A 22,741-nucleotide genomic window follows, 5' to 3' on the forward strand; every position below is an offset into this window, starting at 1 on the left:
ATTAGAATAAATAACTCTAAAAAATAATTTCAGAATGAAGTACAAACATTTTTTTTTTAGATAGGTGAATGAACTACTGACCTTTTGTTACTTTAGTATCATTACGTATATAGATTTTAATGTTTTGAACTGGTTTTTATACTTTGTTTTCATATAAATTTTAAAGTTTTAATATATCTTTCAAAATTTTATTAGTTTTTTTTTTTAAATGTCTATATAGTTTAAAAAATATATTGTTTATTCCAGTTATTTTAGTACATCAAGTTAAACTAAATGAAAATTTGATTATTTTTATTTCTTTCTTTCAAATAACAAAATTGTTTTTAGGGTTTTAGTTTTACTCAACTACAATAATCCTGCTACTGACCTTATGGATAAAATATGTCAGGAAATATGGAAAACTATGGGTAATTATACAAATCAAGCTAAACTGAGACACTCAAATAACATTTCCCAACACCATACGTCATACCTGATCCTGCCATTAGACATCATATGCTCCTAAATATTCAATTTATTCTTCAAACAGACAATATTCTGCTCTGAAGTAAAATCATTTTGTACAAACCACTCTGGAGTATCTGTGCTGCCCTTGATAAATATTTTAAGGATTAAAATGTAGCCTAGAAAAAAAAGGGTTCCTGTTCCTATAAAAACAAAATCATAAGTCAGACTTTTAAAATGTATTTAGTAGCAACTAAATAGCAGCTAAAGAATGAAGAACTCAAAGCATGCCGTTCAAGAGTTTATTTTCATCTTTACCTGATTTTCCAAAGACCACAAATCTACATCAATAGTCATCTTAGCAGTAAAATGATTCCACATAAAAACCCAGGCTGTCATTTAGATGCTGAACAGCAGAACTGGAGCGATGTCCTGCGTTCTGCTCATTACTAAAGCTCAAATCAACACACACGTTCAGAGCATTCAGAGATTTCCAGGACATCTTCACTGCCTGCTTGCCCTTTTTGTGGAAGGAGACACATTTTTAACACCACACAATTCTAAAACATCACATGTGTCTCTATAGTTACTGGTTTCCTTTCTTTTTTCTTTTTTTTTGAATATCTGTTTTTAACCATCTTCCAAAACTGTCCGTTAAAAAAATGACAGGTTATGCTTGATGTCTCAAATGACCATAATGTGTCATTTTCAACACCGAGCAAACAGCAGAAGGATGGTGTGAGTATTTCACATGGACACGGGCGTTCATCCCATTCCACACTTTATTGTGACTGGAGGAATTTTCCCTCCTTTATTATTCAAATGACTATTGTGCTTGTGTTAATCATCATCATCAGTGTTTAACTGGGGTGGACTGCCGTCACAGGTGGCGTTGAAGATTTTCTTGCCCGGTTTCTGTACGTGATCTTCATTTCTTTTCTCCAGGGCTTCAATCTGTAAAAATGCATGAAACAATTGTTTTTAATAACTAAGTTTAAAGGATCTTTTTGCCACCTTTCAAACCGCATCTAAACCACATATATGCAATCTTTGGCTGCATTTACACTTGGCATTAACATGTGATCACCTTAATCCAATAAAGCAGATCTGATCATCAGCCAATCAGGTCGCGGCACGTTTACGCTTGTCAAGTGGCTTCGGTATCTGGATAACTGATACCCATTTCCCATGCAATATTTAAAATAGGTCTGTAGTTGACCTGAAGCAGTGGGGTTTCCTTTAAAAACAGTTTTCAGTCGCAGGGCTATGCATTTCGAATCTCGTAAAACAAGATGGACGAGGTTGCAAATAATAATGCATTGCATAGATATTGTTGCCAAATGTGGTGGGAAAATTATGCATCCTTTACAGATAAAGAATGACTGCACAACTTTCAACTATATGTGAGTTCTACTCCATTCTCGATTGTCTCGCGACAAAAACACCCAGCTATGTGCAGCGATTCCCATGATGACGACTAGAGCGCGTTCTGTGGGATTACAAAGTTAAGAGTTTGTTTAAAAACTGCCGATCCTAAATCCTGAAAGAACATCACATGAAAACCTTGTATTTAGCATTTTAAGAGGTAAAGCAAAGTTTCCAGCAAGAGTTTTCTGCCAGTTCCTGCAAATGAGCCGGATTATTGAGACCCTCACCTTTTGTCTTTAATGGCTCCTGGAGCCTCTGTCCCATTCTTTGAATAGTTATGCTGATTGGATTAGGACTGGTGACACTCTAGTTTGGGTGGGTTACTATCTCTGGATACTTCATTTGCATGCTTTGTTTAAGGTCGACACCCAGGTGCTTTGTCTCTATTTCGAAGCACTGCCCACTAAAATGTATCTAAACTACAATGTATCACTGCTTTACCCAGCAAACAATTTTGCGTTTCCAAACACAGACGTCTAGGCTAAAACAAGGCAAAATCTGGGCTGTCAGTGAAAATGTAATAGATGTCTAACCATAGCCCAAGAATTGACACACAGGCTACGCATAGAACATGTTAAAGAAATGAAACCTTGTAATCACTGTAGAGTTTGCTTACATGATGGAATATCATACATCACGCAAGTTATTTTGGCAAAAAACCGACATTCAAGGTCATTTTGGCTAGAAGTGGGTTACTCATAGCCGGACTTTATCGGGTCTAAAGTTAACCGAGACGGTGAAATGACGGCTATTGCATGCTGGGTAGTTGGACTTGATGACTGCAGCGAATAACAGCATGTTCTCAATGAAGAATCCTGCTGAAGATACATCCAAGCCTCCTGTCTTCGCTTCTGAGTTTCATACAGTTTACATTCAATTAAGATCTGATCACAGTGCATCCTCGGCTTCTCCGGACCAGCACACACAGGTCGGATTGCACAAATGCGTTTACACTTGTCTTATCAATGTGCATGTGGACAACATCTGGATACAGGTCGCATGTTAATGCCAAGTGTAAACGAGCCCTTTGTTATCCAACATATTGGTCACAGTATCATTTGCTTTTTTTGAATTACGTTGCAAATAACAAACATTTAAAGTCCGAACCTGGGCTAAGAAATCAGCCTCATTGTCGCTGTTGATCTGCAGTCCAGACACGGTGTTGAACAGCTCGAATACATTGAGAGCCTCGGCCACACCTGCTTTCTGGAAGAACTGGAGAACAGAAAAGAGCATGCATTACTGAGCACAGCCTTGCTTTAGAGCGATCAGCGTGGCTTTAACATGCACACGATAGTTCAGACACTTACTGTGGCCACATTCCTGCAGTCCCTGAACAAGAACTCCAGACCGTGAGGGTGAGTGGGCTCTATGGACTGACTCACATCAATGAACCACACCTTCATGAGCAAAAACAGAAGAGAACTTGATGGGGTCATGAAGAATTTGATAAATTAATTTATGAATGAATGAATGAATGAGGCATTTATATAGTGCTTTCATATGTACAACTGTACACCCAAAGTGCTTTACAATCATGTCAGGGGATCTCTCCTCAACCACCCCCAGTTTATTACCCTCATGTCATTCCAAACGCATAAGACTTTCGTTCATCTTTAAGACTCTGACGCTTCAAAATGGTTATAAAGAGAGTCTCTTTAGAAGAGACTAGGACTAGAATTTTTTTTATGATTTCTTCATGAACATTTTGAAGCATCAAGAGTTTTGGGTGATGGAGCGACAGAAATCTCTCAGATTTCATTAAAAAGATCTTCATTTGTGTTCCGAAGATGAACTAAAGTCTTGCGGGTTTGGAAAGACACGAGGGTGAGTAAATGATGACAATTTTCATTTTTGGGTGAACTATCCCTTTAAGAGCTCCATTGTAAAAACCAACATGTTTGGGGTCAGTAAGATTTTTTTTTTTTTTTTTTTGGTAAAGAAATGAATACTTTTATTCAGTAAGGATGCATTAAATTGAACTAAAGTGACAGTAAAGACATTTAATAATTTTATAAAAGAATTCCATTTCAAATAAATGCTGTTCTTTTGAACTTTCATCAATTATATCACAGTTTCTACAAACAAATTAAAAGCAGTACAACTGTTTTTAACATTGATCATTTTAAGTTTCTTGAGCAGATATTTAATAGATATTAGAATGATTTCTTAAGGATCATGTGACACTGAAGACTGGAGTAATGATGCTGAAAATTCAGCTTTGATCACAGAAATAAATTACACTTACATCAAATAAATGCAGTCTTGGTGTATTCCATGGCGGAAACAAGCTTCCACACTTGGTGAGCATAAGAGACTTCTTTCAAAAACTTTTTATAAATCTTACCGACCTCAAACTTTTGAACGGTAGTGTAGTTCATGACAACATGAAAAGAGCCTCGGTGTGAGGAATTTAAAAAGATGTACTACTAATAATGTCCGATCTTATACAAACCTGTCCATCATGCCAGAGCATGTTGTATTCGCTCAAATCAGCATGAACCAGGTTACAGTCTTGATACAGCCGGTGCATCATCTGAGAAACAGTCAATCAAAAACAAATATTCAAGTCATACTTCACCCCAAAATTAGTACCATTATTTACATGGTAATTAAACACTGTAATAAAGAGACAAATCCTGCCTGGACACAATAATGCTTTTGTTTATTAAAATAACCACAAATTAAAGTATGCAAAAATCTTATTTTTTACCCATTTAACATTCTAGCACTTCAGTGAACTCACGTTTAGCACTTGATAGTATGCTTTCTTCATATCCTCAGAGCTCAGAATGGCTTCCTTCAGTTTAGGTGCAGGAACATGGTCCTGTCCAATGAATGACATCACAAGGATATGCTTCTTGAGAATAATCACATCCGGGCACGGGATCCCTGCTTTCTTTATCCTACATGTTCATTTAAGCGTGCAAGAAAGAAAAATAACAGTAGCACATTAATAAAGTACATCAAACAATATTATATTGTAGTTTCATCCTAATTTATCTAAGGCATTCAGTCACAGCAGCAAATCCAATGAATCTCTTGTATCATGATAAATGTATCAAATATCTTTCTTGTACCTGGTGAGGTTGTGCATCTCCTTCTCAGCCCACAGGCGGATTATTTTGCGAGGGTTCAGCTTGCTGAAGCGGTCTCTGAAGCGGTAGTCATCCTTGATATATTTGTCCCGGTTCTTAAACTCATTCAGTGTGGTCTTGAAAACCTTGAGGACACACTCTTCCGGAACAATCTTCTCTTCAAAGCTACAGGAGACACAACGAGAGTAGTGTTGCTAAATAAAGGCACCCTTGTGATAGATGTAAGACTTCAGTGAGTTGCAAACGCAGTAATCATAAGCACTAACCTCCCTCCGTTAGCATGGAACACCACTGACTCTTTTCCTGTGCTGATGCAGCCATTGATGGTCTCCAGTATCCCAGCATTCACCATTTTGTACATTAGTAGTCTGGTCTTGGGATCCACAGCATGTTCCTGAGCAAAAGAGGACATTAAATGTAAAGTCACAACACATAAGTTGTATATATATATTATATATATATATATATATATATATATATATATATATATATTTTTTTTTTTTTTTTTTTTTTTTTTTTTTTATAGTTTTATCACATATACAAAAGACATAAATAATCAAACAAACAAACAAACAAACCAACTAACAATAATACAAAAACCCATGAACTATCTGGATTGCCTTAACATTACAATTTGTTGAATGATACATCAATACTTCAGACCTAGAATACATTTCTTATACAGTATGTTAAGTCTGAAAACCCCTAAAGTAAACTAAACTAACTTTAATTAAATAAAAATAAAATACTAAATAAAGAATAGGTTTTACATAACATTTCTTCTAAGGTTTATGTCTGAAAAAATAAAAATAAAAATAAATAAATAAATAAAAGAAAAGAAAAGAAAAGAAAAGAATGTAATATTGCAGTATTTCCTCATGCACATCATTATTTTTATTAAAATCTATGTGCCATCATAATCTTTAATCAAAAAAACTTCCCCTCCCTCTTGCAGCAAAATCTCTTCTCTGATGATGCTTTTACTAGTGATGAGGGCGGGGCAACCTGTCACTCACACGAGATCCACCAATAGCAAACCACAACCATCCAATCAATTCCCCACAGACAAAATCAAGTCCCGCCCTACATTTGTTCTTGTTTCACTTGGATATACGCCTCAATAGGGAAGAAAAGAATATCACAACTTTCATTTCATGTGGACTTTAAAAGAGAAAACTACTCACAGCAGTAGAGTGCTCTTTCTTCTCATGAAGTCGAGCGCTTCGGCGCTGCTCTGACTGACAGTGGCGTTTCAGAGCGTTATACACTTGGTTGGAGAGCTTCAGGTCCATGCCGAGCCCATCTCCCACCTGCACCTCCGGAGCAAACTGCATAAAGGCATTCAGAGACCGAGAAGATTAAAACTGTGAAGACAATTCTCAAAATGTTATTTGGATAGAGTGTGAACAAGCCTTACGTTATCCATGCGTGCGGTGTTCTTCCGTCCACAGACCTCCTCGTCGTGTTTGGTGGTGATGTTCTTGCCTTTACCAACAAAGCCCTTTTTAGGGGTGGTAGTTGGTTTGTCTGAGCGGGTAAATGAAATGCAGGCAAGTCAAAAATCATTCACTGGTAAGGACACCTAAAAATATGATTTAATATGTGGCACAAACAAGCAGAAATAAAAAGTAAAAATATTACATGAAAAGCTTAGACTTAAACGTGAAATAATTTAGACTTAAAATTGAAGTATTAAAATCACTAAAAATAAATGAAAGCTAAATAGAAATATAATAAAACTAACTAATAAGAATGACAAAAGCACATAAAAAATGGACTAAAATTTAAACAAATTAAAATTTTAAAATATTAATAAATGCAATATTTGTGTATTAATAATAAAATCATTCTCAAAATAAAAATGTAAAAATGTAATTACATAAATAATATTAATTTAAATAAACAAAACTATTAATTGAAATTAATTTAGATAAAATAATAACATTAATAATAATGTAAAAAATTAAATAATACTAAATAGCAGTGTTCTTGTAGCTCACCGGCTCTGTAAGGGTCATGGCGAGTGTCCTGCCAGTCCACCTCATCCTCAGAGCTGTCACTGTCCTCATACGGATGAACCATGCGGTAGTTCTCAAATGATATGGAGACTGGAAATTAATTGTTCAGGTTATAGTGGAAGTATATACATAGAATGAGAACAAAACATGCATTAAGGTTACCATGAAATCAATTTTTTTTTATTGAATATTGTAGTATTTATTATAAACTATTCATCCGTTCATGAATTCATGTGCCTCATAATCTTTAATCAAAATAAGTTTTCCTCCCTCTTGCATCCTCTCTCCTCTTCTCTGATGACGTGTTTACTGGCATTTTTTCTTGTTCGAAACTGCTTCACTCAGATATACGTCTTCATGGTTATACCTTTGCTGTCTCCATTAAACTTCTTCTCCTCCCTGCGCAGCTGCGTATCAAACTCGCGATCAAACTCCATCTGAAGCATCTGGGCCAGTATCAGGTCGCTGGATGTCTCCGCTTCTGAAGTGCAGGTCAGCTTCAGGTCGCTACTGAAAATAATATGAAGTAAATATATACAAAAGATGATTTCGCCTTCAGAAATTATGAAAAACTCACTTCAAATAACTACACTTTTTGTGATGAAAATACAGCTGCTGCTGCCTTAGTTATAATTTGAAGTCAGACTAGTTAAATAGCAACTGCTGGTTTAAAAATAATTAAAAAAGGAAAAAAATGTTGCTTCAAACTGAGATCACGATTCTCCCATGATCCTGAACAGACAAAATAACACGTCATTTACAAGAGGTTCTTAATTGCTGCTGTCTATTCAAAATGTTTAATTTGACTGAATTTGACTGTTTTTTTTGTCTATGATTCAATGACTCACTCATGAATACTTCGCTTGTTTTATTAGTGGATGAATAAGCTTTATTTGAAAGAATGACTCAATGACAAATACATTTTTTAACAGTCACTTGTCGTTACCTGGTGGCATAACAATGTAATCAACACAATCTTTATTTGAAGTGTCAACTGACTTTCAAATGATGATTCGCTTCTGTAGAACTCAATGTTTATATCTAAAATCTTTAGATAACTAAGATCTTTTATCCTAGCACTTCTCTGACAATATGAATATTTGTAAGACAGAAATAATGATACTGTGTGGTGGAAAAGACTGTTTGTGAAGCTGTTTCATACCTATACACGACAACCGCTCTCTCTCTGGGTCAGCGCTAACACAGATCTAAAAGTTCTGGTGTGACTTTGTCAAAGGTTTAATAGACAAGTAGGCCACACACTCTCATTTAGGAATGAGATTGTGTGGGTGTTTGAATCGAGATTGTGATATTTTAAAGATTAATCGTGCAGCTCTACTAAGTCACTATACCATATATGTGACCCTGGACCACAAAACCAGTCAAATTTTGGAAATTGAGATTTATACATCATCTGAAAGCTGAATAAATAAGCTTTCCATTGATGTATGGTTTGTTATGATTTGACCATATATTTGGTCGAGATACGACTATTTGAAAATCTGAAATCTGAGGGCGCAAAAAAATCGAAACATTGAGAAAATCGCCTTTAAAGTTGTCCATTTATGTTCACGATTCTGCTGCTTTCACTCACAAAAATAAAAGTTTTAGATATTTATGGTAGGAAATTTACAAAATATCTTCATGGAACATGATCTTTACTTAATATCCTAATGATTTTTGGCATAAAAGACAATGTATTGTTGGTTATTGACACAAATGTGACTTGTCACTGGTTTTGTGATCCAGGGTCACATATTACCATTGTAGAAATAATCTAAACCTAAGATGGCGGGGTTCAGACCCGTACTAATTTGATATATATGTTTGTAAGACTCACTCTGGGCAGTCTGGGAAAGTGTTGCCCTCCGCATCCAGCTGTCGGGCCAACTCTTCACTCATAACATCAGCCAGAGAGCAGGGCGATGGTGCCAGGACGGGAGCGCCCCAGGGGCTCTGGGAAAACAACAGAATAATCACATTAATGACTGAAACACTCGATCACCAGAAGTTAGGCTTACATTACAACAACTAACACCCTCAGCAGTGAACAAGAGGAATAACAGCCTGTCACATGTGCCATGAATAGTAGGTAAACTTATATGTCTTGGCCAACATTAAAACAGTCAAGTTGAGTTTTATATTCATGACAGTTATTGCATGTGGCAAGACATTTGCTCTTTTTAATACAGGGTGATGGGAATGCAATGTGAAGTTCAAGCAGTGCTATTGTTGTTAGCTGAAACTAAAACGAAAATGACAACTAAAGCTACAAACTTTTTTGGAAAATCAGCGAATAAAATATAGGCCTAAATAACACATAAAAAGCTTAAGACTTTAAAAACTAAAACAAAAATTTAAGTATAATTACTAAAACTGAAAATAAATAAAAGCTAAATAGAAATATAAAAAATAAGATTGTCAAAAGCACATAATAAAATGAGAAAATATTCAAATTAAAATGAAAACTGAAAATATAAAAAAGGTCATTCAAAATATTACTATAATTGTTTAATACAGTAATAAATTGTGCTGTCAAACCGATTAATCGTGATTATTCACATCTACCAAAAAAGTTTGTTTAAATATATAAAATGTGTGTATATACAAATATATATATACATACAAATATATATACAAACTTATGTTAGATGCAATTAATTGCGATTAACCTATTTGACACCACTAATAAAAATTGCATCTAACATAAAAGTTTGTAAATAAATAAATAAATAAACGAATATATATACATGTGTGTGTGTGTGTGTGTGTGTGTGTGTGTGTGTGTGTCTATATACATATACATACATACTTACACACACATATATATAAATACACAAACTTATGTTAGTTGCGATTAATCACGATTAATCGATTTGACAGCACTTATAATAAAGTAATTCTTAAAATAAGGTTGCATTTTTTTAATAAATCAATAAACAATAATTCAAATGTATATTTATATGAATAAAACAACAACAATAATAATATTAATAATGCAATAATAAAAAAAACAATACTTAACGCTGGACTTAACTATTGTAATATTTATAACTTATGACTCAAGTCCACATACTGAAGCTGACGTCACCCATAAACTTTTTTTTAATTCTATTCAAACACCTTTTAACTGGGTAAAGTTCATCACGGTGTAACTCCAATCCATTGGTCAGAGTCTGAGTCATCACATGTTATGCATGTTTGGACTCATTACTCATCCTTCTGTTGTATAATGTTGACAGGCCCGGAACTAAACCAACTCATATTATAACATTAACGTTATATATATATTATAACCGAAGAAAAACAATACCTGAGACTGTTAGGAAATCTCACCTTGGTTTCTTGTGTAGCTACTTCAAGTTGGTCCATGTTGTTTGACAGAAGGTTTAGATTCAAGAACGTGACGCCTGTAATACTTTCTTCGGGTAACTTAACGTTAGATGATTCGGTAAAACTCGTGTAAGGTTCGTTAATATCGGCTTCAACCCTATATGTAACAATACTTATAACTATCTTTGACCAAGACCGCTAAAACGTGGCTTAAAACAAGAAGTTAATTCGTTACCGACAGTGTGTCAGATAAAAATAGATATGAGATTCTACAATGGTTGGTGGGACAACCCATTATGACGTCAAGAACTATTTTCAAAATAAAAGTACTATAAAAAATAAATATAAATCAGATATTTTATATTTATGTAAAAACTGTTTAAAAAAAACAGTCAAAACCTTCTTTTATGTCCACTTATTTTTCTTTCATGTTATGAAACTTTTGAGATAATTATTAATTTCTTTATCCTTTTTGCATTCCAAAACCATTCATGTTTTCCTTTAATGGTAAAAACTGATCACTTTATTAACGCACTTAATCATTATCTCATTTACCATTTTAATGGTTGTAATTAAATATAACAATAATTTATGAATTTATTTAATTCAATATACATTGTTTTATATATATATATATATATATTTATTTATTTTTTATTTATTTTTTGTTTCTGTCGTTGTTGTGATTTGTAAATTTGCATTGAACAATTTTATGTATACAGCGGAATGCTAATTATTGATTTGCAGTCAAAAAAAAATATTGGAAGAATAAAATGCATCCGTGATCAAATATTTTATTATGTATCACTAATAATAATAAAATAATAATAATAATAAAATAATAGTATAATTACTAGAAAATTATGCATTTCCGGTAAATAATTGTTTTCTCAATTCGCCAAGATGTTTCTCAAAAAAAGCTCTCGCATTTAGAGCAGATTTCCTTCAGGCTTTTATTGGTTAAAATGCGCTGCGTGTCACAGTGGGCGTGGCCAGCAGAAGAGAGGAAGTGCAGATGAGAGATGTAGAACATTGAAGAAGAACATTGAAGAAAAAGAAGAGTATCAAAGGACCTGTGCATGAAACCAAAGTTACTGATGCATCCAATCCAATGAATGTTGCTCGAGGGATCCTCGCTCTTATATTCTGCACACTTTTCATAGCATCTTATTTCACAAATAAGGTAAACTGACTTTATTATACTTTGGACAGCACCAGTGTGTGTTTGTCCTGTTGTTTCTGAATCCAATAAAAACATTTTTGTGCGTCCTAGATTGTTAAACTATAGTACTGACACTTACCATAATGCATAATTGTTCTTTGCTTTACAGTATGTCCTGTCTATCTTAAAGTTTACATTTCCAACCATTTTTCAGGGGTACGTATTCCTGACATTATAATCAAAATTCAGTTCCTCATTTCCATTATATTTCAATATGTATTTTTATCATGAACTCTCTACAGGTGGCAGACCTCCACTGGGGCGCTTCTGCTACTGGTTACATGGAAACTTGGTTTGGTTGAAATCAATGGATTCTCCAGGTAACTAAATATGCACTTTTATAATATTATTTGTGCATTGTATATTTATATACAAATTATTATGATCTGTTTATTAATATTTGCTCTCTGATTGCTGTGCTTGTTATCTAGATCTGCAGCATATTCCCAGCTTCCTGGATCCTTTTTATTTATTGGAAACATTTATGCGGGGTCCAAAGCACTGTCGCTTTTAGTAAGTATACAAAATATGTTGCAATATGAACCGTAGGAAGACTTCAGTATCTTTCCAGTGCTGAGACTGAATGTGCAACCTTTTTATTTGCTTATGTTGAAATATATTTGTCTTTCCTCTTCTTTTTTTTTTTTTTTAGCCCATTCCTTTTTTCTTTGTGTTACAAAATGTCTCTGAAGTCTTTGCTTTCCTCATGATAGCAGTAACTCACAGAGAGGTAAGTCTGGATCCGGCTTGGTTAGTTGAGGTTTGATGCAGTTGGAAGAATCTAAAAATATATATTTTTTGCATGCTTTATACTTCAACATTTATTTAGTAGGATTAAAAGTCATAATGCATGTTGTTTTTATAGTTATCATAATCATATCTTAATGCCAATCTAATTTTCTTTGTATTTTGATTATTCAGAAATTATCATGGATGAAATTAATAAGGTATGTTTCTTTAAACCAAATATTTTTTAAATTGGTTATACCAAATGTGTTATGAATTGGGATTCATAAACAAATATTGTACAAAAAACAAAGACTAAACTATAGATGCTTTTTTCTTTTCAGCGTGTGTATGCTGCTGGGATCTGCCGCCAGCCTTATTCTGTACAATCCTCGGGTATGTTCACTCTCACGTACATTACGGTGATGTTCTGTTCCCTGTAACAGTAAAATCTCCATGTCACATGTCCTCTTTATGGCCCCATGCGTCTCACCTCTCAGTTTGGTCCCAGTGGCTACACATGGGCGTCCGTCCATCTGTTCTGTGTTGGTGAGTGTGTATTTATTTGTTGTGGAACCTTTACGATTTTAACCTACAGAGAAAATATGGAGAGTATGTGTGTTTTTTGATCTCGTCTCTTTTCTAATTTAGGTGCATATAAAGTATTCCAGAGAAATACAAAGACGAGCCATCTGAGGTTTGCTGTTTTTATGTACACCTCCATTCAAAAGTTTGGGGTTGGGAAGATTTTTTTCAATGTTTTTAAGTGAAGTCTCTTATGCTCACCAAGGCTGCATTTATTTGATTAAAAATAGTAAAATTGTGAAATATTATTACCATTTAAGACTTGTTTTCTATTGTAATATATTTTAAAATGTAATTTATTCCTGTGATCAAAGCTGAATTTTCAGCATCATTACTCCGGTCTCTTCAGTGTCACATGACCCTTCAGAAATCATTCTAATATGATGATTTGCTGCTCAAGAAACATTTATGATTATTATCAATGATGAAAAAAGTTGTGCTGCTTAATGTTTGTGCAAACCATGATACTCTTATTTAAAATAGAAATCTTTTGTAACATTATACATGATTTCACTGTCACTTTTGATCCATAAAAGGATTAATTTCTGGAAAAAACAAAAAACAAAAAAACTTAGTGACCCCAAACTTTTAGAATGAGAAAGTATGTTGTTATTGCTTATACTGTAAGTAGATGCCTGGTAACATAATAGAATATGTTATCTATTTAATATCTCATAATAATTGTCATTTTCAATGTGTAATATTACAGTGATCTTGAAGAGCAATTCATCAACTATGTGACCAGGTAAATGGTTAAATATGAACATCAATGTCATTCTTTATATATGACACACGCGTATTTTGAATGCATAAATACTGTATATAAATGTCTTATATCTATCTATATCTATATAGATATAGATATAGATATATAGTACATTTTTCTGCCCCAGTTAATTTTACACTTCTTTTTCAGTGCATTGTTACTTGCCTCACTTGCATACTCAACAGGTAATAATGTATTTTATGCTACCATATTAGTTTTGTCTAGAGCTCTATATTTTTCTGCCATGATCCATGTGTAATTCTCTGTGTCCTGTCTTTCAGGGGACTTGACCGGGGCCTTAGATTTCACTCTCCTGACCTCATACAGGTTCCATACTGGCTGCTTGGCCAGGTAAGACACACATACTATATACTAATATGTTAAAGGAGAACTCCGGTCAATTTTAACATTGAGCTCATTTTTTTGTAAATGTGGAGTGCTGTCAATACAGAGAACAATGACAAAAATCAGTGTTGCCTACATCGTGTTATCCTCTTTTTAAAATTTGCACCCTGTTGACTTCAATGGGGCAATATTTAAACCTGCTTTTAGCCTCTTAACATCCTTGATGTGTCATTACAAGTGCACAGGTCATGTGAGTGATTCCTTCAGAGTGAACACGGTGAATCTGACTGCAGTAGATGTGAAAGATATGAATAAAAATGATATTTATTCAGCCAGCACTCATACCTGTATTTACATCCTGTTTTCGGTCGAAGTCCAAAGTAATCGATTGTCGAGTTCACGTGCGTGATCATAGGTACTAAACCAATGCGCGTGAACTCGACAATCGATTACTTTGGACTTCGACCGAAAACAGGATGTAAATACAGGTATGAGTGCTGGCTGAATAAATATCATTTTTATTCATATCTTTCACATCTACTGCAGTCAGATTCACCGTGTTCACTCTGAAGGAATCACTCACATGACCTGTGCACTTGTAATGACACATCAAGGATGTTAAGAGGCTAAAAGCAGGTTTAAATATTGCCCCATTGAAGTCAACAGGGTGCAAATTTTAAAGAGGATAACACGATGTAGGCAACACCGATTTTTGTCGTTGTACTGACAGCACTCCAAATTTACAAAAAAATGAGCTCAATGTTAAAATTGACCGGAGTTCTCCTTTAAAAGTTGGCATGATTTATTGGATTTTTTTTTGATGCATGTCATTTTGTTATAAGAAATTGGTTGTATTTGCAAATACATATGTTAATACATATGTCATATGTTAATTAGAAATCAATTTCATTTCATAGCGCTATATTGAGCTTTTGCCTGATGTTGGCAACCGTAAAACTGAAGAACAGTCTGCCTCAGGAGCACTGTGGAGTCTGGTGCTTCCTGGCCAAGGTGAGAAGATTTGATATTTTCTCACCTTATAGTGTCTTCATTTATCTAGTGTCTCCAATCAGGCCTGTGAGAGCATGAGGCTGGTTTCACACCACATGCATTTGCAGGACTTGCACTAAAAATGATACATTGGCTTCATGTTTTTTGACTGCATGCAGGCACTGGCCTCAGGTCTTTCCTTTTACACATTCAACACTGTGCTCAGTCCGGTGACACTGTGCTGGTGAGTTCATTACACAAGTCTGGGTTATCTATTGGGTTATAGTGCGACTTATAAGTGAAATAATGAGAATGAAATAGTGTTACAGTCTATTGTTTGTTTTACTCATTAGCGTCATCCTGAACTACACCGGAGAGGCCTTGTTCGTGTATTCTGACAGATTTCATTAAGTTTGTTGAAGAATATGGACCGTGCCTTTGAGGATTCTCCAAATCACTCCAAGACTTTATTAATTGACCAAAGCCAGTTGCCTCTATGAGATTATTCCACTATAAGCCTTGCAACACCCAAAACTCTTTTTTTTTCTGTAATATTCTGTTATTTTTTCATATTTTCAGTCTGATCTGTTAAAAAAAAAGAAAAAAAAAATGCTGTTGTTTACCATTTACTGTAATTTCCTACTGTACATTTTAATGTGGCCGGTTAATTGCAGTCAATTGATTCAGACTGTATTCTGCTTCTGTTTTGCACTATTGACAGATTTTTCCAGATGTACTATTTCAGAAGCAGTGTTTGCTGTTAGTGTTCGACCTTTGCACATCATTGTCCTGCAGTGTTTACTTTTAAGAGTCCTGGATCACATCCTGAATACTGTCCCACCTTAGATCACACTCTTTATGACAATTAAACAAGATAAAATGGGGAAAAAATCAATGCATGAGCTTTCTGTATCTCTAATGTGTTAAAAAAAAAGATGTTTTACCATTATCCATAATTATAGCAGGTTGATCAACGGTTATATTTATTATTATTATTATTATGTTATTATATAATATTATATTATCTGGGTTTTTCAAATAAAGAAATAACTCCCAGTTTAAAATGAGTCCTGCAAAAAGTACTGTTATTATTGTGTTTGAATGGCATTTTCAGAGCCACTTTGTATAATATTGTAGTTCTAAAGCTGACCATGTATTCTATTATGAAATAATTCAGTTATCTTAATATGTTATATCACTAGTAAATAAAGTAAAAGTACCGCAAAAGTAAATAAAATATTTCTATTGACCATTTTTCAAATGTTTTCTGCTGAAAAATAAAATGAAATGATGTAACAGAATTTGATTTCTAATATTTGTAATCACACTTGCTCTGTAACTTAAAAAAAGAAACAGTGCGAGCTCTAAACACAGAAGAGATGTTGTAGGTTTTGAGGATCTGGTGTGGTTTCAGGAGGTCTGTAGTGTGGTAAGATCTCACACTGGCAGATGCAGTTTAAACTCGAGCGCCACTAGCAAAGGAAACTCAGACACAATGTCTCTGATGGACACTGACAGTGAGGAATAATTGAGTTTCTTGCAAAGGGCTTTTCACACTGCGCTTATAACCCCGGGTTATCATCGTTCTAAACCCCACTTTTAACCCTGGGTAAAGGAATGTTTCACCCTTGTAATTTAGAAGTGTTAAAGTCCCCATTAAATCAAAAGTTTTTTGGCTTTTAGTAAGAAAAAAATAATAATACTTTGGATGTCAATGGGGTCCATCAACTGTCTGCTTACCAACATTCTTCAAAATATTCATAGTTCATTTAGTTCATAGAACTAAAACTGTAGTTAAGTGAACTCAGTTTTTCATTGTTGTACCTTCCATAGCGAGTGTCATGTTGTCTCGTGTTTTGATGAAATGAACCCGTCTGCTGCTCCTGGGCCGTATGACACTTGTGCAAGAGAACACAGCAGTGAATAATCATTTACATTGCAGTGCTCATATTTTCAAAACAAAATTGTCTGTTGAAAAGGTCATTTAAAATGTGAAGGAAAAGTAATTGCTAGACCTTTGAAGCTCTTTGGATTCAGTGTCCAGAAGAGACGTTTTCACTGCGCTCCATTGCTCTTTCCAGGAGTGTTGTTCTCCTAAATCCATTTGTGACCTTATGATTGGAGCAGATGCTGAAAGCGTAAATCGGCCATCATTCTCAGTTTTGCCATGAGCCTCCTTCGCCTCCACTGGTTTGCTCAGAAAAGAGAGAGCAGGTCAGGTCACACTGCCTGAAAGTGCAGCTCCCTGCAGCTGTCGGCACAAAAGCACTTAAGAGTCACGCATGGCTTTCTTCTGAACACATTAATAGTAGATATCAGTGGTGTTCAACTGCTTTTGCTTCAGGATATATTTTTTTCTTTGGGCAGCAAGTGGCGACTCAACACAGAACCAGAATTTGATGCTCAATATTTAACAAAAATGCCATTTAAATTAAACATTCACATGAATTAATATTTAAACTACTTAAGCCTAAAAATATGGACTATTCAGAACATTGTATAGGCTGAATAGAAAAATTACATAAATGTATAAACTGCAGAAAGGTGATTTATGACCTTTGTTGTCAGTAAAATTATTTTCTTCATCACTATTAAAATAATTTATTTAGCTACAGTAACTATGCACAATCATATGTTTAGATGCACCGAAAACAAATGCACTTTAAAAAAAGATTAAATATGATTTTATTAGTACCATTTCAAGATTTTTTTTTATTTTTTTTTATTTTTTTTACAAAATACAGTCAAAATCATGCATACAACATGTAAACAATACATAGTTCAAAAAATCCTCTAGACAAAATAAGGTCTGTTTATTAATCAAAATCTTTTAATAAAATCCAAGGACATTGAATTACTCAGTGTAACACATACATATAAATTAAAATATGCAGCTGTGATTCAGGACATGAGCAGAAGATTCACTCTCAATCAGCATTTCACATTTATCCATTTAGTTCCAGAGGGGTTTTTAAATCCCATCTGAAGTCACGACGGGTCGACTCAGTGCTGCTTTTTTTGGGACTTGACTTTCGGTGAGAACATGGCGAGGTACGGTCGTCTCCTGCGTATCCGCACGTCCGGCTGATCGTCCTCTTTGATGTATCCTGTTGAGAGCAAAGCAATGAATGTTACCTAAATGCTTCAATGACCAAGATAAACTGAAAAAATAAACATGTTTTTTTTCCTTTCGCAGGAAGTCTATATATTAAAGAGGCCATATTATGCCCTTTTGTTTTTAGTGTCTACTAGAATAAGTTTTTGACTTGAATGTTCAAAAAACACATTATTTTTCACATATTCTCCATTGTTGCAGCACCTCTCTTCCCAGTCTGCCAGTAACGCTGTTTAGTTCCTGTCTCACTGAAGTCCCTCCTTCTGAAAAGCACAATGTGCTCTGATTGGTCGGCTGAACCAGAGTGTTGTGATTGGTCAACCGCTTCAAGCATGTTTGGGAAATGTCCCACCCCTAAGCGTGAGTTTCAACAAACAACTAACTAACTCAACCAGTCCTTGTCCCCTTTATTTGCGTATGCCTTGAGTGGGAATTATTTAAATGAGGAATGAAGAAAACTCAAGACTACAATGGAGGCGTTTCAGGGAGTTCAGAAACACTTACTGATATACAGCACTGTCTTTGGAGTGACTTTGTGCTTTTTGTTTGTGCTTTTCATGCTCAAACCACAACATTACACACTAAATAAAGCTGAAAATGTAAAAAAGCATAATTGGTGCTCTTTAAAAGTCCCAGACTCACAGTATATACTGGGAAATAATGATTTTTTTTTTATTTAATTTTTGTTAAATAGTTCTTAATAATGCACGATTTCAAAGTTTCATCCATTTCTTTCTATTTGTCAAAATGACATAATGCAGAACCTCTTTCCACACAGGTCTGTGTCGACGGGAATCCCACTTCCCAGAAGTTTTCCGGAGTGGAAGGTGGAATGTAGCGGTAGCGATGCCGTGAACAGGAAGACAGTTTTTTCAGCCTCTCTTCCTCTGGAAGGTGTGCATAATACTGAAACAACAGAATGGTCTTAATTACAACATATTTAATTATCGATGCTATGGTTATTTAGCGAAAGGAGATATATAGTTGGTCATATACTGTATAAATCTACTCACAATTTCACACTCTTTACAATAATGTCCTTTTAGTTTTCTCCTTTCGTCTTTCTTACGCACAACTTCCACACGAGCAAAAGACTTATTCCTGGAATAGAAAGCAAAACATGTACAGTGTCTTGTACAAATGTACAAATATAATTCATGAAAGATTTCAATTTGCTAATAATTTTACTATTCTAACCATCTTTTTTACATTAAATCACTGTTTTTTAGGACCATATGCATTTAAAGTTCTGTAATCTGAAGTATTTGCATTAAATGAAATACTTTAATACTTTTTCAAACCAGAATTATTATAATTAACTAAAACCATTAAAAAATGTGTTACTTGATATAAAATAAACATTAACTGAAATAATTATATATATATATATATATTATTTCAGCTAGTTGCCACAGCAAAAATTTAATTTGATATACTAAAATAGTTAAAACTAAGATGAAAAAATACTAAAAACTACATAGACATATTTATAAAAAATATGTATTAAAAATGATAAAAATGGACAACAAGTCGATTGCTTATATATATATATATATATATATATATATATATATATATACACACACATACATATTCAAGCTTTATATATATATATAAAGCTTGAATATCTCAATGATACTAAAATACCACTATTTCAAACTATCTGTATAATGATTTTCACAATATCACAATATATTAAGCAGCTTAACAAGAACCTTTATTACCAATAAAAGCACATTTCTCACCTGCTAGATGCATCGCCGTCAGACGTCACTCGATTCGGGTCTGCAGGCCGGCGGAATTCCTCTGAACAATCGCAATATGTTTGGTAAAAAGGTTTAAAAGATGAAGGACAAATAAAACAAAGCTACTGAAAAAGTGTGTCTGCTATTTGAAAATGACTGGAAAAACGACACATTACCTGCTGCCACTTGTTCTTCCTCTTCCTCTTCTTCTTCTTCTTCTTCATCATCATCTTCCCCTCTCTCCTCCTCGAACATAGTGTCTTGTTTTGGAACAGAGCTCTCGTCCTGTGGACAAGACTCATATTCTCCGAACCCTGTCTTATCGAAGATGTCAGCAAGGCTGTCGTTTGCCCTCTGCCCAATCCCTGTTGATCAATCACATGTAGAATTCGTTTACCTCAGAAATTAATCCGAAACTACAAATCAAATCAGCTGTTAGTTCATATGATACCAGTGGTTTGGGATTGTCCCGTCCTCTTCTGGCCTCTCAGGAGCATACTGTGACTCACAAATGTGCAGTCGGTGTCCATTGTTTCCAAATCTGCTCTGAATCTGGCCTAGTGCAATTTGGGGAAAAAATTCACTAATGCAAACACATTATATAAATATTTTTGAAAGAAGTCTCTTGGGCTCACCAAGGCTGCATTTATTTGATCAAAACACAGTAAAAATTGTGAAATATTATTACAATTTAAAATAACTTTTCTATTTGAATATATTTTAAAAACTTATTCCTGTGATCAAAGCTGAATTTTCAACATCATTACTCCAGTCTTCAGTGTCACATGATCCTTCAGAAATCATTCTAATATGCTGATTTGATGCTCAAGAAACTTTTATTATTATCAATGTTGAAAACAGTTGTGCTGCTTCATATTACGGTGTAAACCATGATACATTTTTTTCAGAATTGTTTGATGAATTGAAAGTTCAAAAGAACAGTATTTATTTGAAATAGAAATCTTTTGTAAATCACATAAATGTCTTTACTGTTGCAGTTGATCAATTGAATGCATCCTTGCTGAATAAACATATTAGGTTAGTAGTGTAGTGTAAATATAGTGGTTGAAAATAAAAATGTTCAGATTAATTTTCAGTGTGTATCAGTACCTCTGGATGAAGAGAACTCTCGGTATCATACTGAGACAGATCCGCTCCTGGATCCACACTCCAGCTCTGATCTGTCATCAAACATTAGTAAAATGATTCACCCTAAACTGCTCAAGATGATCAGTAAACTATTACGGCAAACCGTTCATGTTTCTGTATTACCGTATGGAAAATGTGTGTATTGGTTCTGAAGAGAACTTTTGCGAGGTGTGCGCTGGTCCAAACATTTCCTTCTCTTGGAATCCTACAAAATTAAAACAGTTAGATAAAATTCGAAACCTTTATGTGAAACTGTTTTGAAATGTGTAAATCCGGTGGTAAAGTGGTTCTGACTGTGTCTAACCGTTGTCTCCTGATTCTTGCTCTCTTCAGGACCATTAGCTGGAGTGGACACAAATATCATCCCCTTGATTTCAGTCTCATCAGGATCATCCAGGCTGGAATCAGAAATCTTCTCCTCTCTTTTCCTGCCTGTATGTTTTCTCTTTCCTTTAACTGCCACACATGTGCTGTTATTTGAAGGTGTGTGTGGAAAGTCGTCTGCGGGCGGCGGCGGCTGTTCTCGAGAAACCAACGGACGGCAATGCAAAATGGACGGAGAAACGTCATTCTGGACTGCAGCGATGCTGGAACAGATATATCAAAAACAAGCAACTATTATGATGTATTTCAGTTCCAGACAATATTTCTGTCTCACTGGTCATTAGTGAGAGTTCAAATGGTAGTTTGTTTGGATTTAAGAGTGTGTCGTTACATGTTTGTGCCGTCATTTGACTCAGGTTGTCGGCCTTGTTCATTGTGAAGATCATCATTCTCATCAAACTGAAGAGAAACATTGGATATGTGAACACACATTGCTGAACACTGCCAGTGCAGATATATACAGGTTTTCTGTACATAATTAAGTATTTTCTAAGTCATCTTCAAAATGCACAACTGAAACTAAACCTAAAAAGGCATATTGGGATACAATGAATGACTAAGTCGTATAAGTCAAACTTTAATTAAGATAAGGCAGAACCTGTTCTGGATAGACTTCTATACGGCAGGTCTCGGGAATCACAGTCCTGAAATGTTTCTTGTTATTAGGCTCTAAAATAAAATAAAAATACATTAAATTTATGCTTACAAAGAATATCATTTAAAACGTGAAGATCAGCTCCTAATACCTGCCGTACAAGTCACATCCATTTCACACGTCTCAGCGACCAGCACACCAGTGCCATTACAGCCGAAGGGCACAGACGGATCTCCTCGCCTGGGTTCTGTAAAAGAAAAAAAAGAAAGACACACATATATATATATATATTTAACATTGATAATAATCATAAATGTTTCTTGAGCATCAAATCATCATATTAGAATGATTTGTGAAGGATCATGTGACACTGAAGACTGGAGTAATGATGCTGAAAATTCAGCTTTGATCACAGGAATAAATTACATTTTAATATATATTCACACAGAAAACAGCTGTTTTAAATTGTAATAATATATTACTGTTTTTTGTGTGTGTGTATTTTTAATCAAATAAATGCAGCCTTCAGAAGACACTTCTTTTAAAAACATTAAAAACACGCTGAAAAAATGTTGTTTTTGACCGGTAATGTATATATAATTATTTTTTAAATTAGCAGTTAAGTAGCTAAATTAATGTATAAGTATATATATATTAAATATGCATATATATATATAGACATGTTAATATATAGATATTTATTTATATACTACATTTAAAATACATATATATATGTTATTAAAATAGCTATTAATTCACTAAAAATTAATATATAGCTATTTATATATATATATTGAA

The 22,741-nt window shown here is 34.3% G+C and overlaps 3 protein-coding genes across 4 annotated transcripts in view; 1 reads left to right on the forward strand and 2 right to left on the reverse strand.

Moving 5' to 3' along the window:
• Nucleotides 1–732: 732 nt before the first annotated feature.
• Nucleotides 733–10,597, reverse strand: riok3 (RIO kinase 3 (yeast)). 2 transcript variants are annotated; one of them, XM_079863516.1, is made up of 13 exons: nt 10,325–10,597; nt 8,829–8,944; nt 7,356–7,498; nt 6,971–7,078; nt 6,388–6,497; nt 6,155–6,298; nt 5,237–5,364; nt 4,953–5,135; nt 4,619–4,778; nt 4,328–4,408; nt 3,183–3,272; nt 2,980–3,087; nt 733–1,398 (listed from the first exon to the last, which is right to left on the reverse strand). In XM_079863516.1, exons 1-13 carry the CDS (start codon nt 10,358–10,360, stop codon nt 1,285–1,287), a joined length of 1,521 nt encoding a protein of 506 aa, XP_079719642.1. In that variant the 5' UTR covers nt 10,361–10,597; the 3' UTR covers nt 733–1,284. The 2 variants fall into 2 exon arrangements, with proteins under 2 accessions (XP_079719642.1, XP_079719643.1); XM_079863517.1 differs by having other exon boundaries at nt 7,356–7,495; nt 10,325–10,594.
• A 693-nt stretch (nt 10,598–11,290) lies between these two features.
• Nucleotides 11,291–16,254, forward strand: tmem241 (transmembrane protein 241). Its single transcript, XM_079863526.1, has 15 exons — nt 11,291–11,504; nt 11,653–11,699; nt 11,786–11,863; nt 11,975–12,056; nt 12,196–12,273; nt 12,465–12,490; nt 12,614–12,665; nt 12,770–12,818; nt 12,921–12,966; nt 13,564–13,599; nt 13,771–13,805; nt 13,902–13,971; nt 14,883–14,976; nt 15,135–15,199; nt 15,309–16,254. Exons 1-15 carry the CDS (start codon nt 11,433–11,435, stop codon nt 15,364–15,366), a joined length of 888 nt encoding a protein of 295 aa, XP_079719652.1. The 5' UTR covers nt 11,291–11,432; the 3' UTR covers nt 15,367–16,254.
• A 1,369-nt stretch (nt 16,255–17,623) lies between these two features.
• Nucleotides 17,624–22,741, reverse strand: part of rbbp8 (retinoblastoma binding protein 8) — a 7,661-nt gene continuing 2,543 nt past the window's right edge. The window contains exons 7-18 of the mRNA XM_079863513.1: nt 22,095–22,190; nt 21,947–22,017; nt 21,680–21,747; nt 21,269–21,551; nt 21,088–21,169; nt 20,926–20,996; nt 20,267–20,372; nt 19,992–20,180; nt 19,816–19,876; nt 19,084–19,171; nt 18,835–18,976; nt 17,624–18,062 (exon numbers count right to left, since the gene is read on the reverse strand). Of these exons, the coding sequence (XP_079719639.1) occupies nt 17,959–18,062; nt 18,835–18,976; nt 19,084–19,171; nt 19,816–19,876; nt 19,992–20,180; nt 20,267–20,372; nt 20,926–20,996; nt 21,088–21,169; nt 21,269–21,551; nt 21,680–21,747; nt 21,947–22,017; nt 22,095–22,190 (1,361 nt within the window). The 3' untranslated portion in view covers nt 17,624–17,958. The remainder of the gene's footprint in view (nt 18,063–18,834; nt 18,977–19,083; nt 19,172–19,815; nt 19,877–19,991; nt 20,181–20,266; nt 20,373–20,925; nt 20,997–21,087; nt 21,170–21,268; nt 21,552–21,679; nt 21,748–21,946; nt 22,018–22,094; nt 22,191–22,741) is intronic.

Source organism: Squalius cephalus, assembly GCF_949319135.1.
Source record: "Squalius cephalus genome assembly, chromosome: 25".
NCBI lineage: Eukaryota > Metazoa > Chordata > Actinopteri > Cypriniformes > Leuciscidae > Squalius > Squalius cephalus.